At 52.6% G+C, this 15,234-nt stretch overlaps 1 protein-coding gene across 1 annotated transcript; it reads left to right on the forward strand.

Moving 5' to 3' along the window:
* The first annotated feature begins 5,278 nt into the window (after positions 1-5,278).
* On the forward strand, positions 5,279-14,511 carry DES (desmin). Its single transcript, XM_059055194.2, has 9 exons — positions 5,279-6,785; positions 8,004-8,064; positions 8,185-8,280; positions 8,396-8,557; positions 8,714-8,839; positions 9,247-9,467; positions 11,341-11,384; positions 13,415-13,497; positions 13,712-14,511. Exons 1-9 carry the CDS (start codon positions 6,208-6,210, stop codon positions 13,751-13,753), a joined length of 1,413 nt encoding a protein of 470 aa, XP_058911177.1. The 5' UTR covers positions 5,279-6,207; the 3' UTR covers positions 13,754-14,511.
* The last annotated feature ends 723 nt before the right edge of the window (positions 14,512-15,234 follow it).

Here is a 15,234-nt window from a genome sequence, read left to right on the forward strand (position 1 = left end):
GGAGGTGAGATTAGCCTCAGACTTCTCCTACTTTGGCAGAAAACCTGCAGCGCTCCATGTCTGTAAAAGGAGTGTGGGGCCGGAGGGTGTTGGAGCGGGGCTGCGGAGCCTCCCCAGAGAAAGAGCTAGGTCAGGGGGGTGGGGTACCGTGAAGGAAGGGGCCCGGGAGAGGGTCTGGGGTCAGGAGGTGGAGAAAATTGGGAGAGGGAGGCCTTAAGCCAATGAGATGTGGACGGTGGCAGATGAGAGGAGGTGGACTGCTGGCTGAGCGCGCGGCAGGGGGGCCAGTGCAGCGCGGGGGAGATGAGATTCAGGGAGAATCCTGACGCCACCCTTCCAGCTGGGCCCCCCAACTCAACCTCCCCCTGGTGATATCAAGAAGGAACAATTGCCTCTGGACATTCCTTCCCTTTTACAGTCACTCCAGGCTCTTCAGCCGCCTGTGGAGCTGAGAGGAAGATGGGGGTGGGGCGGGCAGCATGGAAGGGGACCGTCGGGGGGAGGGGCTCGGGAAGCACTGAGGCAGGGAGGGCTCAGCCAGGGACCCTCCATGTCCCACCCCCTGAGCCCAAAGACTCAGGATTGTCAGAAGCTGTGAGGGCTCCAGAGATGACTGATCCCTTTTCACATCTAGGCATGACAGAGCCAGAGAGGAAACAGAAATTGCCCAGGGAGTTCACATGGTTAGTTGGTGAACTTCCAGGATAAGCACCCACCTCTTAGCCTCTGGCTGACCACCCCACCTCCACACCCCATTGCTTGGGCCTCCTACCTCCCCACAAAGTGCTAAAGTTGAGGCAAGAGCCAGGTCTCAGAGTTCATACTTGCTACACTGTCCCCAAGGCTCTCAACGCAGTGGCTGTGTCCTGGCCCAACCCAGCTTGGGATGGAAGCATGAGGACGCTGAGAAACAGAAAGAGGAGGAGGTTGGGCCCTGGACAAAGGGACAACGGCGAAAGAGGAGGATGGGCTCTTGATAAAGGGACAAAGGCAACCCTGGAGGTGGGGGTCGGTCAGTGGAAGGAGGGCACACCGTCGGGGGACACCAGCACCGTCTCACATCTGGGATCCTGGAGTAGACCAGGGGTGGATGAGATACTCCCTGACAGGGCAAGGTGGAAAAGTTACTTCTGGTTCTCTCCTTTCTGACCTCTTTCAGTTTCTCCTCAATCCAAATGCCCTGTGCTGGCCTGTAACAGAGGCTTGTTAGGTACCCAATACTCTTTGTGGAATGGAATGGGCTTCCTGGAGTTCCCAGGCAGGAGAGGGGTTCAAATTAGAGCAGTGCTTGCTGGAGTCACAGTAGAAACTAGTTAAGCCTTAACTGAGAAGTGGGGGTGTGGGATTGGTCGACCTCATGACCTATGAAGTTACCTCCAACCTTAAGTTGCCAAGATTCTCCAAGGTCAGAGTAATCTGGGAAGATTTCAAGCAAACAACAGGACTGACTACCTTCTATAATTGATTCAACAAAATATACTGGTAACACCCATTGTAAAAGGGACCATACCATGTACACACATTTATAAATTGTCCCCTTTTTCCGGCAAACCCTGAATGAAATGGTTTGTCTTGGTGGACCTTCCCGTTTCCAATATTATTTAGCTCAGGTGAGAGGTGTGACCATAAAATAATGTGAGTGCTACTTTTTTTTTTTTTAGACACCTTACCAAAATGTATATGTTCAAAAGTTTGTCCCAAGGATGTTCATATCAGCATTGTTTATAATAGCAAAATACTTGAAAAAATATAAATGTCTATCAATAAAAAATTGGCCAATTGGCCAAATAAATTATGGTAAATCCATTCAGTGAAGTACAAATGAGGAGGGACTTCCCTGGCGGTCCAGTGGTTAAGACTTCATGTTTCGACTGCAGGGGCCACGGGTTCCATTCCCAGTCAGGGAACTAAGATCCTGCATGCTACGCAGCATGACCAAAAAAAAAAAAAAAAAGGAAAATAAATACAAATGAGGATATTAAGAAGAATGACTCAATACCTCCCAATAAGGAAAAAAGTAGGACAAGACAGCTCTCTTGGTGAAGTCTACCAAACATTTCAGAATTAACACTAACCCTTCCCAAACGCTTCTAAAAATTTGAAAAGGAAGGAATATTTCTTAACTCATTCTATGAGGTCAGCATTAGCCTGATACCAAAGTCAGACAAAGATGTACAAGAAAATAAAGCTACAGATCTATATTCCTTATAAATATTGATGTTAAAATTCTCAACAAAATATTAGCAAACCAAATTCAACAGCATATTAAAAGGATTATACACATGATGACATGGGATTTATTTCCTGGAATGCAGGAATGGTTTAACATATGACAATCAATCAGTATAATATACCACATTAACAGAATGAAGGGAAAACCCCTCATGATCAACTTCATTTACAATAGCAACAAAAAGAATAATAATATGTTTGCAATAAACATAACCAAGGAGACATAACATTTGTTCATTGAAAGCTACAAAATATTGCTGAAATAAAGAAGACACAAAAAAATTGAAAGACATCCAGTATTCACTGATTGGAAGACTTAATATTGTTAAGCTGTCAATAATACCCAAAGTGATCTGCAGATTCAATGCAATCCCTATCAAAACCCCACCAATGTTTTTTGAAGAAATAGAAAAATTCCTTCTATCTAAAATGCATATGGAATCTCAAGGGACCCTACATAGCCAAAACATCTTGAAAAAGAACAAAGTTGGAGGATTCACACTTCCTGATTCCAAAACTTACTATGAAGCTAGAGTAATCAAAACAGTGTGGTACTGGTGTGAGGACAGATATATAGGTCAATGGAATAGAATAGAGAGCCCAGAAAAAAATCTTCACATATATGGCTAAATTGTTTTCAACAAGGGGAAAAGGACAGTCTTTTCCACAGATGGTACTGGGAAAACTAGATATTCACATGCAAAATAATGAAGTTGGACCCTTACATTATATTATATATGAAAATTAATTCATAATGGGTCAAAGACATAAAACTGTAAAGCTCTTAGAAGAAAACACAGGGGATAACATTCTTCACATTGGATTTGGCAGTGATTTCTTGGATATGACACCAAAAGCACAGGCAATAAAAGAATACATAGATTAACTGGAGTTCATCAAAATTTAAAACTTTTGTGCATCAAAGGATACTATCAAGAGAGTGAAGAGGCAACCCACAGAATAGGACCTCTTGAATTATGTGCTAAGTACCTTACCCATCCAGATAAATTATCATTATTTTTAGCAAGTCCAGTTCTAAGCAGTCCTCAGGGGAGTCTAAACTCCTACTCCTGTGGTGCTCCCTGCCTGGTTCAGAACATGGTTTGGAATGCTCCTCTTTCACCTGCCTTCCAAGCCTCAGAGTGTTGTTTTGCTGCCCTCCATGGTAGCAAATCCTCAGGGGTGGAACCAAATTTTGGAAGCAGCTCCAAGTGGTTCAGAGCCAAGTCTGGTAAATGTTGATTTTGACTACAGAATACACGGCATAATTTATTTATTTGTTTTCTGCCTCATTTCACTAAGGAAGTGAGGCCTTAGGCTGGTCCGAAGGGCAATTTCCTTTTGTGGTCTGGAGACTATTCACAGAGAGGAGTCCCAAATATGTTCTGTCCTCCCTAGTGTTATGGAAATGGTTGCATGGTCTTCTACAGTATATTAGCCAGGACTGTTTGGGTTACAAGTGACAGTAGCCAATACCAAGTGTCTCAAGGAAAAATAAAGGAAAAGTTTATTGGCCCCAAAGCCAGGAAGGACAACTGGGGAAGCTCACAATATTGAGGGGAGAACTGCAGAACCAGGGCCCCGGTGGGATGGAATTTAGGACTTCTAGCCCTGCATTCTCCTCCTCTCTGGGTGTCTCTGTTTCTCCTGGCATGCTGACCTCTCTTTCTTCCTATGCCAGATAGAACTCCCCAGTGGGCTGGAAACATGGTTACCACAGGCTCCGGTTTAGTAATTCCAGTTCCATCTATAAATTCCAGGGTAGGTCTCTGATTGGCCCCACTCAGGTCCAGGCCTGCCCCTTGAGCCAATCACTGCAGTCAGAGGGATGCAGTTATAAGACTGACTGGGAGCTGAGTCACCTGTCCACTAATGGTGTGTGTGTGTCTGTGTGTGTCTGTGTGTGTCTGTGTGTGTCTGTGTGTGTCTGTGTGTGCAGCAAAATAAGGGGATGGGAAAGAAAGCTTGCAGGCTACTTTGAACTAAAACAAGGACAGTGCTGCCTGGGATGTGCTAAGGATTCACATGATCTCCAAAATTCTCCAGGAGCCTACAGTCTAGTTTGGGAGACGAGACACAAAAATAACCAGAACACAACAGCTTGCACCAACTCGAAGGCTGGATAAGAATACCTGGAACTCCCCACCCACCTCATAAGCTCGTCTCTAGGATAAAAATTAGAAACTGAATGTGAATGAGCTTTGCAAATACAGCAGCAACAAAGCCCTTTGCAGTTCACCTTGCACATTCACACCCACTCTAGGGTCAGACTGCCTCAGCCTCCTGAGCTATAAAATGGGAATGGTACTACTTCCTACCTCATAGGGTTATCAGAGAATTTGGGGATCATGGGTGGGGAGTGCTTAGCAGAGTGGCACACAATGGGTGCTCAGAATACATAAGGTGTTATTATCTGCATATTGTTACCTGAGCCTCTTCAAAGCCCTAGACAGCAGACACAGCCAGGCTGACCATTCCCACTTTATAGTTGAGGACACAAAGTGAAGGACCTGCCTGCTTGTAATTACATCTGCTGGTAATGGCAGAGCTAGGGTAAGACCAGTCCTCTATTTCCAAGCTTTGCCTTCCAAAATGGTCAGGCCTGGGGGAGGCCTGTAGAGTGCCAGGTTGGAGGTATAGAGAGACAGCCAGCATTCATGGAGAAGTAGGGATGTCCTTAGGGGTCAGCCAGTGTCTTGTCCTAAGGAGGAGGCCTGCGAAGGGATGGACAAGCCCTCTGCAGGGCTCCATTCCTGCTGGGGGCTTGGAGCATTATGGGGGTGGGAAGTGATTGGGGATCATCACCCCAAGCCTTCCTCTGCCATCTGACACCCTTGTCTCCTCAAGTACTCGGCCCCCACCCCCCAGAGCTCCTCTCCTGTGCGCTTGTTTCCCGGACTGATGCATTCTCTATAAATACCAGCTCTGGTATTTGGGGTTGGCAGCTGTTGCTGCCAGGGAGATGGCTGGGTTGACATGAGGCTCCTGACAAAACACAAACCCCTGGTGTGTGTGGGCGTGGGTGGTGTGAGGAGGGGGATGAATCAGAGAGGGGGTGGGGGAGGGCTCAAGGGGGGGCAGAAGGCAGGCGAAGCTGGTGGTGCAGGGTTGAGAGCGTACAGTTATGTTATAATTGTTATAATTGGAAACTGAGAGCCTACCAGACCCTTTCTGGAAATCACCCTGTTGTTTATAAACTTGAGGCCCTGCCCTCACCCATAGCGGAGAGGAAAAGGGCCTTCACTAGTTCAGAGGGAAACTGAGGCTGGGAGCTGGAACCCAGGGGCTAGTGGACACAGCTGAGCAGGCGGGCTCTGGCGGGGATGGCTGAGTGCCCCGGGCTGGTCCCCCCCCATCCTCCCTGCCTGTCTAGAGACCCTCCTCCTCTAGGCCTGGCTAGTAGGCTCCTGGTCTTTGCCTGAGCCCTTCTAAATGTTCGCCACTTTCAGAGACTCTTTAGAAAAAAAAAGGTGATTTGGAGCCTTTCTTGAAAATTGGCCTTGTCCCTTCAGGAAATGACCCAAAGTATCTGCTTGCAGCAAAAAGGAGCCCCTCAAACTATATGGAAGCCTCTCCCCTGCTCTCTCCCCTGCCCGCAGGCAGGCGGGCCTACCTGGGGGCCAGACATGCTTGAGCCCTGGTGAGGCGGTTGGCAGGCCTGCCCATCTTCTGCCCCCCTAGGTCCACCAGCCTCTCCCACGCCCCTCGGGGGCCCCCCACCCGCCGGCTGAGGGGTGCAGGCTTCTTGCGGGGGAGCTGGCCTCCCTGCCCCCACGCCAGAGGCCGCCCTTTCCTGGCAGGACAGCGGGATTCTGCAGCTGTCAGGGGAGGGGCGGCGGGGGCTGATGTCAGGACGCATACAAATAGTGCCGACGGCCTGGGGCCCTGTCTCCCCTCGCCGCAGCTACTCTCCGGCCGGCCGCCCGCCGCTTCCTCCTCCGCGCCGCGCCGCCCAGCCTCGCCCTCGCCGCCACCATGAGCCAGGCCTACTCGTCCAGCCAACGCGTGTCCTCCTACCGCCGCACCTTCGGCGGGGCCCCGGGCTTCCCGCTCGGCTCCCCGCTGAGCTCGCCGGTGTTCCCGCGTGCGGGCTTCGGCACCAAGGGCTCCTCGAGCTCGGTGACTTCCCGAGTGTACCAGGTGTCGCGCACGTCGGGCGGGGCCGGGGGCCTGGGGGCAATGCGGGCCAGCCGGCTGGGGTCAACCCGCGCGCCCTCCTCCTACGGCGCGGGCGAGCTGCTGGACTTCTCGCTGGCCGACGCCGTGAACCAGGAGTTCCTGACCACGCGCACCAACGAGAAGGTGGAGCTTCAGGAGCTCAACGATCGCTTCGCCAACTACATAGAGAAGGTGCGCTTCCTGGAGCAGCAGAACGCGGCGCTCGCTGCCGAGGTGAACCGGCTCAAGGGCCGGGAGCCGACGCGGGTGGCCGAGATCTACGAGGAGGAGCTGCGCGAGCTGCGGCGCCAGGTGGAGGTGCTCACCAACCAGCGCGCCCGCGTCGACGTCGAGCGGGACAACCTGCTGGACGACCTGCAGCGGCTCAAGGCCAAGTGAGGACCCAGCGCTCCCAGAACCCCCCTCTCCATGGGCTGGGCGCGGGAGGCTAGGCCTGGGGCTGGGTCCAGTTGTCAGCACCCTGTCCTACCCAGGGAGAGGGTTGCCTACCTGTGTCCCCCCAGGAGGGGAGAGGGACGCCAGGTCTCTCCCCTGTGCCTGCAGTCTGCAAACGAGGAATTTCCTGGGGGACATCATGGGGTGGAAAAGGGAGACCTTGGGAGACCAGGTGCTTCTTAAAAAAGCATCTTAAGTTGCTGGGGGTTGGGCAGGCACATGGATGGAGAAAGGAGGCAGTCAGAGGGAGAGGGGAGGTTGGTAGGAGACAAGGAAATCTGGCGCCAGCAGTAGCTCTCAGCTCATCTGTGATGAGGCCCTGCAGGTGTGGGTAGAGAGGGGATCTTGGCCCCGGGGCCCGGCTGAAACTTTCCGGGGGGACCGATAAGCTAGAGGAAAGCAGAGAGTGGGTGGGGGCCGCAGCGCTCAGAAAGCTTGGAGGACCAGATGGTGGGCTCCACCGGGCTCTCAGTATGTACAGGCAGCAAGTGCAGTGCGCCGAGCCACTGGCCCACTACTCAGGTCACAAATGTTAAATGAGCACCTGTGTGGGCCAGGCTGGGGCTGGGGCCTGGTAACGCAGAGGTGGATAAAATAGACATGGTTCTTGGACCCTCCCTGGTGGCGCAGTGGTTGGGAGTCCGCCTGCCAGTGCAGGGGACAAGGGTTCGAGCCCTGGTCTGGGAAGATCCCACGTGCCGCGGAGCGACGAGGCCTGTGCGCCACAACTACTGAGCCTGCGCTCTAGAGCCCGCGAGCCGCAACTGCTGAAACCCGCAACAAGAAGAAGCAGCCACCGCAATGAGAGGCCCGTGCACAACAACGAAGAGTAGCCCCTGCTCACCGCAACTAGAGAAAGCCAGACGCAACGCAGCTAAAAATAAATAAATATTTAAAACAAACAAAAAGAATAGACATGGTTCTTAATCCCAGGGAGGTCACAATCTGGTGGGGACATAGACTTCCAGGGTGTGGCTCCAGGGCAGAGATTGGGCCACTTCCTGTTCCCTCCCTGTGTGGGCGGGGCCTCCTGTCTCTATCCAGCAGCCAGGCCTCCTCTCTCTGTCCTGAGCCCACTCCATGGGCAGCCCCCAGTCAGTCTTCTCCACTGCCAGTTATATCCCCACCAACTGTCTGTCCTTCTGCATGTCTGCCAGGATGCAAGAGGAAATTCAACTGAAAGAAGAAGCGGAGAACAATTTGGCTGCCTTCCGAGCGGTGAGCCCTCTTTGGTCCCCCAGCAGCCTTACCCCTCTGTCCCCTCTGTGTTGCCCTTGGTCTCCCTCTGCCCTGACCGTGTGATCGGTGACCCTCTCCCTCTCCCTTGACCTTTACCAGGATGTGGATGCAGCCACTCTAGCTCGAATTGACCTGGAGCGCAGGATCGAATCTCTCAACGAGGAAATTGCGTTCCTTAAGAAAGTGCACGAAGAGGTATGCCCTTGTGAAAGCAGCTGGAAGGGGGTGGGTGGTGCTGGGCTCCGGGAATGGGGGTGTGAGGATACGTGCAGGGCCTGGTCGGGGACTGAAGCCCAGCTGTACCCTGCAGGAGATCCGTGAGCTGCAAGCCCAGCTTCAGGAACAGCAGGTCCAGGTGGAGGTGGACATGTCCAAGCCAGACCTCACGGCCGCCCTCAGGGACATCCGGGCTCAGTATGAGACCATTGCGGCTAAGAACATCTCGGAAGCCGAGGAGTGGTACAAGTCAAAGGTGGGACTCTGGCCCCTCTGGCCCCCTCAATCCCAGTTTGGAGGTACTTCCTATGGCTCCATCTTTGGGGAGGAGGGTGATCCTGGGGTCTCCATGCTCCCTTGCCCACCCCTACCTGTGTCCTGGTCATCTCAGGGCCCCTCTCTTTGCCCTTAGGTGTCTGACCTGACCCAGGCAGCCAACAAAAACAATGATGCTCTGCGCCAGGCCAAACAGGAGATGATGGAGTACCGCCACCAGATCCAGTCCTACACTTGCGAAATCGACGCCCTCAAGGGCACTGTGAGTCCCTGCCCACCTCGCCTGGTCTAGCCCTTCCTGTCTGCAGCTCACACTCTGTGACCTCAGGCCCATCTTAGAGTCTCTGTCTGCTCAAATCTACCACAGGGCTAAAAAAAGATAGGTGGATTCCCAATGGGGCTCTCAGGAATCATGGGACTCCTGTATGGAGGCGAGGAGGCCGAACAGTCATGCTCCCTTGTATCTGTTCTGTTCTCTGAGTTTCCACATGAGACTTCATTTGAGTTCAGAATTCCCTGGCTCAGAAGAGTTCGACAAGCCCTAGACTTGGCCATCTGGGGTTGCCTCCCAGCCCCAAGGCCGTGCCTCTCTCCATCCTGCACCCCGAGTGTCCCCCCGCACCACCACCACCGCAGCCTGTCCTTGACCCGGGCGCCCCTCCCCTGCAGAACGACTCGCTGATGAGGCAGATGCGGGAGCTGGAGGACCGCTTTGCTAGTGAGGCCAGCGGCTACCAGGACAACATCGCACGCCTGGAGGAGGAGATCCGACATCTCAAGGATGAGATGGCCCGCCACCTGCGCGAGTACCAGGACCTGCTCAATGTCAAGATGGCCTTGGACGTGGAGATTGCCACCTACCGGAAGCTGCTGGAGGGCGAGGAGAGCCGGTGAGGGGCAAGGCAGGGGCTGGCCGTGTGGTCCCGGGGGGTGCTGGGGGCCCATTCCTGCCCTGAAGCGGGGCTCAGGATCACCTTCCCAAGATCTGGAAACAATATTATACGAGTCCACCACTCTGCTAATTGCAGAGAATTAACCAAGGCCACCTGGGTAAAAAGTGATTTAATTAATAGCTTTTATAAAAAGAGAAGTGTAAGTATTCCCACATCCATCTTCCAAATTAAGAACCAGCAACACAAAACCATATCCAGCAACCAGTAATAAAACATTACTGCCAGTCCAGAGAGAGATGGAAGCAGAGCAGGGAATGATGAGGAAGGAAAGGGAGGGGGCAGATAGAGACACATAGAGACAGAGGGGCTCGGACACGATAGGCTAAGAGAGAAGGTGCAGAGACTCGTGCTCAGAGGGTGCACACACACGCACACGCACATGTATATACACACACACATGCTCATAGGAAAAGACACAATGATACACTCAGAGCAAATCACCTCTAGACACAGAAAACAACATACAGCCAGAAAGGGACACGAGGGAACCTTCTTGATTGATGGAAATGTTCTATATCTTGATTTCAACTGGACGCTACATGTTTGTAGACACTGATCAAAACTCACTGGATTGGGCTTCCCTGGTGGCGCAGTGGTTGAGAGTCCACCTGCCAATGCAGGGGACATGGGTTCGTGCCCCAGTCTGGGAGGATCCCACGTGTCACGTAGCGGCTGGGCCCGTGGGCCATGGCCACTGAGCCTGCGCATCCGGAGCCTGTGCTCCACGATGGGAGAGGCCACACAGCAGTGAGAGCCCCGCATACTGGGGAAAAAAGAAAGAAACCTCACTAGATTGCACACTAAAGATCTATGCATTTCACTATGTAGACTTTTTTAATATAAATTTATTTTATTTATTTATTTAATTTATTTTTGCCTGCGTTGGTTCTTCATAGCTGCGCGTGGGCTTTCTCTAGTTGCGGCGAGTGGGGGTTACTCTTCGTTGTGGTGCGTGGGCTTCTCATTGCGGTGGCTTCTCTTGTTGTGGAACACAGGCTGTAGGCGCACGGGCTTCAGTAGTTGTGGCACGTGGGCTCAGTAGTTGTGGCGCACGGGCTTAGTTGCTCCATGGCATGTGGGATCTTCCCAGACCAGGGCTCGAACCTGTGTCCCTTGCATTGGCAGGCGGATTCTTAACCACTGCGCCACCAGGGAAGCCCCTTCACTATGTATACTTATCATCAATTAATAACAGGTCAATTACTCAACAAAATGATGCCCATTGATACTCACAAAAATTTTTTTAAACTTCAGATTTTAAACTTAAAATCTGAAGTTTAAAAATATCGGCAGACGTGTTTAGATACAGATTTATACAAAGAAAGATTTCAGATATTGTAGAATAACATCTGCATATAAGGACCCCTTAAGTGGCATTGCATTTTCCCAGCACTAGGCATAAATGGGGGTGCCTGCTCCTGGAACTTGCCCTCAGCTGAATGGGCCAGAGGTTCCCAGCCTGACTGGAGGGTGGGCACACACAGTGGATGTCACCCACAGCTGCCATTGATACACCCTGCAGTGCCAAGGGCAAGAAGCAAATCCTGGTGCAATGGAGGGTGCAGTGGGGTCGTGGGTTCTGGTGTCACACCAGCAGGTCAGAGATGGAATGGGTTATCCTTCCAGAAGGGACAGTTCCTGGGACAGCTGGAGTTGGCCTTTGGCCCCATGCCCCGAGCAGTGTTGAAGTCAGTGGGACTGGGACAGCTGAGGATGGTGTTTACAGAGGACCAGGGCAAGCTCTGAGGGGTGGTCACAGAGAGAGATGGAGGGTCCTAACCCTTTGGGGGCTTGGTCTCTCCCCTTTCAGGATCAACCTCCCTATCCAGACCTTCTCTGCCCTCAACTTCCGAGGTGAGTACATGTTGGCAAGTGGAGGCTGGGGTGGCAGGGGATAGGAGTCCAGAGTGGGCACTGCCCAAGGCCAGCCAGGAGGGGAGGATAGAACCATAGGGACAGGGCTGGGGTCTGGGGAAGAGAAAGGGGGCTGCTACAGGAGAACGGGGGAGTTTAGGTAGAAGCGCTTTCTAACAGAGGGAGCTTTTAATTTTATTTTATTTCATCGTATTGTATTGCATGACCATGTCCCCTGCACCTTCTGGGAGTACTGAATGGCCAGTAGTTTCTGTTTCCTAATATGCCCATACTCCAAGGTACCAGGGGTGTCCTTGGGGACCAGGCAGCAGGAGCGCCTAGAACCATATATCCTGGGCTACAAGGCACCCACCACTTATTGTCTGTTTGTCAAGTTGCCAAGTACTCCCCCCCCGCCTCCCCAGCTGCTTGTTGAACACGTCCAGTTTGCTGGAGCAAGATGTTGGGGGCATGTTTTAAAAAATGAAGCCAAACCTTAGCAAAGCCAAACACTTAAAAGAACGAACTCCTAGGGCATTCTGCCATTCTGATGTTAGTAATATGCAGATCGAGTGGTTTCCAAACCCCAGAGAGCAGAAAAACATGCTATAATAATACATTAGGAAAGCAAGCTGGAGTCCTTGGCAGCTTCGCCTTTCCTAGATCAAACCTTTTATATATTCGATGTTCATTTTCATCAGGAAAAAATACACGCTTTGCTTCACCGAGTTACAATGTTCATCACATGCTGGTTGCCTGCTAAGGAGATTCACCAGCACCAAACTCATAATACCAAGGACCTAAATTTGACCCTTCCTATAAAACTCAGAATGTCTCTTTTCAGTTAGTAGTTTATCCAGACACCAAGTGTGAGCCTTGCATTTATTTTATTTTTTTAACATCTTTATTGGCGTATAATTGCTTTACAATGGTGTGTTAGTTTCTGCTTTACAACAAAGTGAATCAGTTATACATATACATATGTTCCCATATCTCTTCCCTCTTGCGTCTCCCTCCCTCCCACCCTCCCTATCCCACCCCTCTAGGTGGTCACAAAGCACCAAGCTGATCTCCCTGTGCTATGCAGCTGCTTCCCACTAGCTACCCACCCTATGTTTGGTAGTGTATATATGTCCATGCCACTCTCTCACTTCATCACAGCTTACCCTTCCCCCTCCCTATATCCTCAAATCCATGCTCTAGTAGGTCTGTGTTTTATTCCCGTCCTACCCCTAGGCTCTTCGTGACATTTTTTTTTTCTTAGATTCCATATATATGCGTTAGCATACGGTATTTGTTTTTCTCCTTCTGACTTACTTCACTCTGCATGACAGACTCCAGGTCCATCCACCTCACTGCAAATAACTCAGTTTCGTTTGAGCCTTGCATTTAAAATCGCTTAATGCTTTTACAAGCCAATAGTTCTGGGCCATTATCGGGAAAGTACCATTGTTACCATTTAACAATGGGGAAACTGAGGCACAGAGGGACAAGTGACTGGCCAAGGGCACAGTGAATCAGTGACTGACTCCTCTCCATCCCTCCTTCATTAAGACATCAAACTGCTCATCTGGAGTCTTAAGGGGGCTGGGTACCATGAGGTCCTCCAAAAGAGTATCTTGGTTCTGGGCTTTGGGGTCCCGTCAGGGTACAAATTCATGCAGGGCTCCCCTGCAGCCAGGGGTGTAGAGGGAGCGAGGAGGTGTGTGTGTGGGGGTGGGTGGGGGATGCTGGGTGGCCTGGGCCTCGGGGATCCCCTGCTGTCCTGAACCCGGAGGCACCTGGAGCACATCTGTTGGATCCTGATCTTATCCCAGCCCTGGGACAGGTCCCTGGGTCTGCAGAGCCACCTGTTGGGTGCTGGGCTTAAGGACAGGTGAGGATATTTTGCTGAAAAAGTAACAGGCCCATCCTGAGGGGGTAGGCGTCTTCCGGGCTGTGCCCGGTGGGACCAGGGAAGGACTCCCAGCCACAGGAAGAGCCCAGGTGTGGCCAAGGTCTGGCTGAGTATGTGGATGGATCTGTTATAGAAACAAGCCCCGAGCAAAGGGGTTCTGAGGTCCATACCAAGAAGACAGTGATGATCAAGACCATCGAGACCCGGGACGGGGAGGTAAGTGGTCTGCCTGGTCCCCTTACCCTTGGCGGGGGGGCCTCGGGGGTGTGGCTGGGCGGCTGTCAGCCAGGTGCTTTCCACCAGCTGTGCTGATTCAGGCTCCTGCCTGGGGGCAGAGGGGATCCTGCTGTGCTGAGGTGGAGGCGGCCCGGGGCCATGGCTCCATTCTCTGGCCAGCACTGGGTTAGACTGGGTTTCTCTTCCTCTCCAGGTCGTCAGTGAGGCCACACAGCAGCAACACGAGGTGCTCTAAAGCCAGAGACCCCTCTGCCATCAGAGACCGTCCTCACCCCTGTCGTCACTGCCTCCTAAAGCCAGCCTCCTTCTATCCCAGGGCACCACACCCAGCCACAGTGCTCCCCTCACAGCCTCTGACCCCTGCTCACCGACCACCCCTCATGGTCCCCACAGGGGACGTGGCTGAACCCTCCCAGGCACAGGGAGCCCCCTGCTGTGTGAGGTGTGGATGTTGGAGGTGAGTGGGCCTGGCCCTCGGCTGCCCTTGTCGTGTGCTGGGCAGAGCCAGAATGGAGCCAAGGCATAGCAGTGACCCTGCCCCTCCCACATCCGTGACCTCTGGCTAGCCTCTGGCTTTGGAGAGGACTCCAGTACAGGGTGTAGGGACCCTGCAGGGTCAGGCTCAAGCCCCATGGACCTCCCCCACCCCCCCCTCCCCAGCCTGAGTCAGAAAGGGCAGCATCCTCAGCAAGCCGGGCAGGTAACTAGGGACATAGCCCTCTGTGGAGACTGTGGGGCTTGAAGCTGACCCCATGGTCCATTACTTTCCCAGGGTGGGCTTAGAAAGCAGGGGCTGCAAGAGGGAACCCCCGAAGGTGCCAGATGTGGGAGCAGGAGATTCAGAAGGAGAGAGGGTGGGCGAGATGATAGAAGAGAGGAGAGAGGCAGAGAGCGGTCTCAGGCAGGTGACCGGGGTGCCCACTTCCCTGTGCCTGCCCCTCCCCTGCTGCAGAGGCTCTGGACAGAAACAATAAAAAGATAAGCACAAGCCTAGCATGGCCCCTGCTGTCTTGACTGCCAGGTCTCCTCTGGGGAACCCCAGGGCCCTGTCGCACCACCTCTTGAGATGAACTGTGTGCTGCCTTCCTGCCCAGCTAGACTGTCCCCCAGGGCCTGTCACCCCTTCTGTCCCCAGAGCCTCCCAGCCTTGCTGTATGTGTGTAGCATATGAGGGAGGGGGCTGGGCAGGGGGCTTTGGTTGGGGAATCACAGATACCTCTCGTTAGGCCCCAGCTCCAGGATGGACCCCACAGACTGGCTCTGAAGTAGGGCTCCCTCGGTCCCTTCCCTAAAGGAACTTACACTTTCTTCCCAGTAAACCTGCGTCTTTTAAGCTCAAAGCCAGATTCAGGAAAAATAGCAATGTTAAGAATAGAAGGCTCTATCTTGTTCTTGGAGAAGAAGACTCAATACTCTAAAGATGTGATGTCAAGTCATCCTATGTTCATTTATAATTTCAGTGCAATACATCTCAATTAAAATACCAAAGGGAGGGGCTTCCCTGGTGGCGCAGTGGTTGAGAATCCGCCTGCCGATGCAGGAGACACGGGTTCGTGCCCTGGTCCGGGAAGATCCCACATGCCGCGGAGCAACTAAGCCCGTGAGCCATGGCCGCTAGGCCTGCGCGTCCGGAGCCTGTGCTCCGCAACGGGAGAGGCCACAACAGTGAGAGGCCCGCATACCGCAAAAAAAAAAAAAAAAAAAAAAAAAACCAAA

The sequence above is a fragment of the Kogia breviceps genome, chromosome 2, assembly GCF_026419965.1.
Source record: "Kogia breviceps isolate mKogBre1 chromosome 2, mKogBre1 haplotype 1, whole genome shotgun sequence".
Lineage (NCBI taxonomy): Eukaryota > Metazoa > Chordata > Mammalia > Artiodactyla > Physeteridae > Kogia > Kogia breviceps.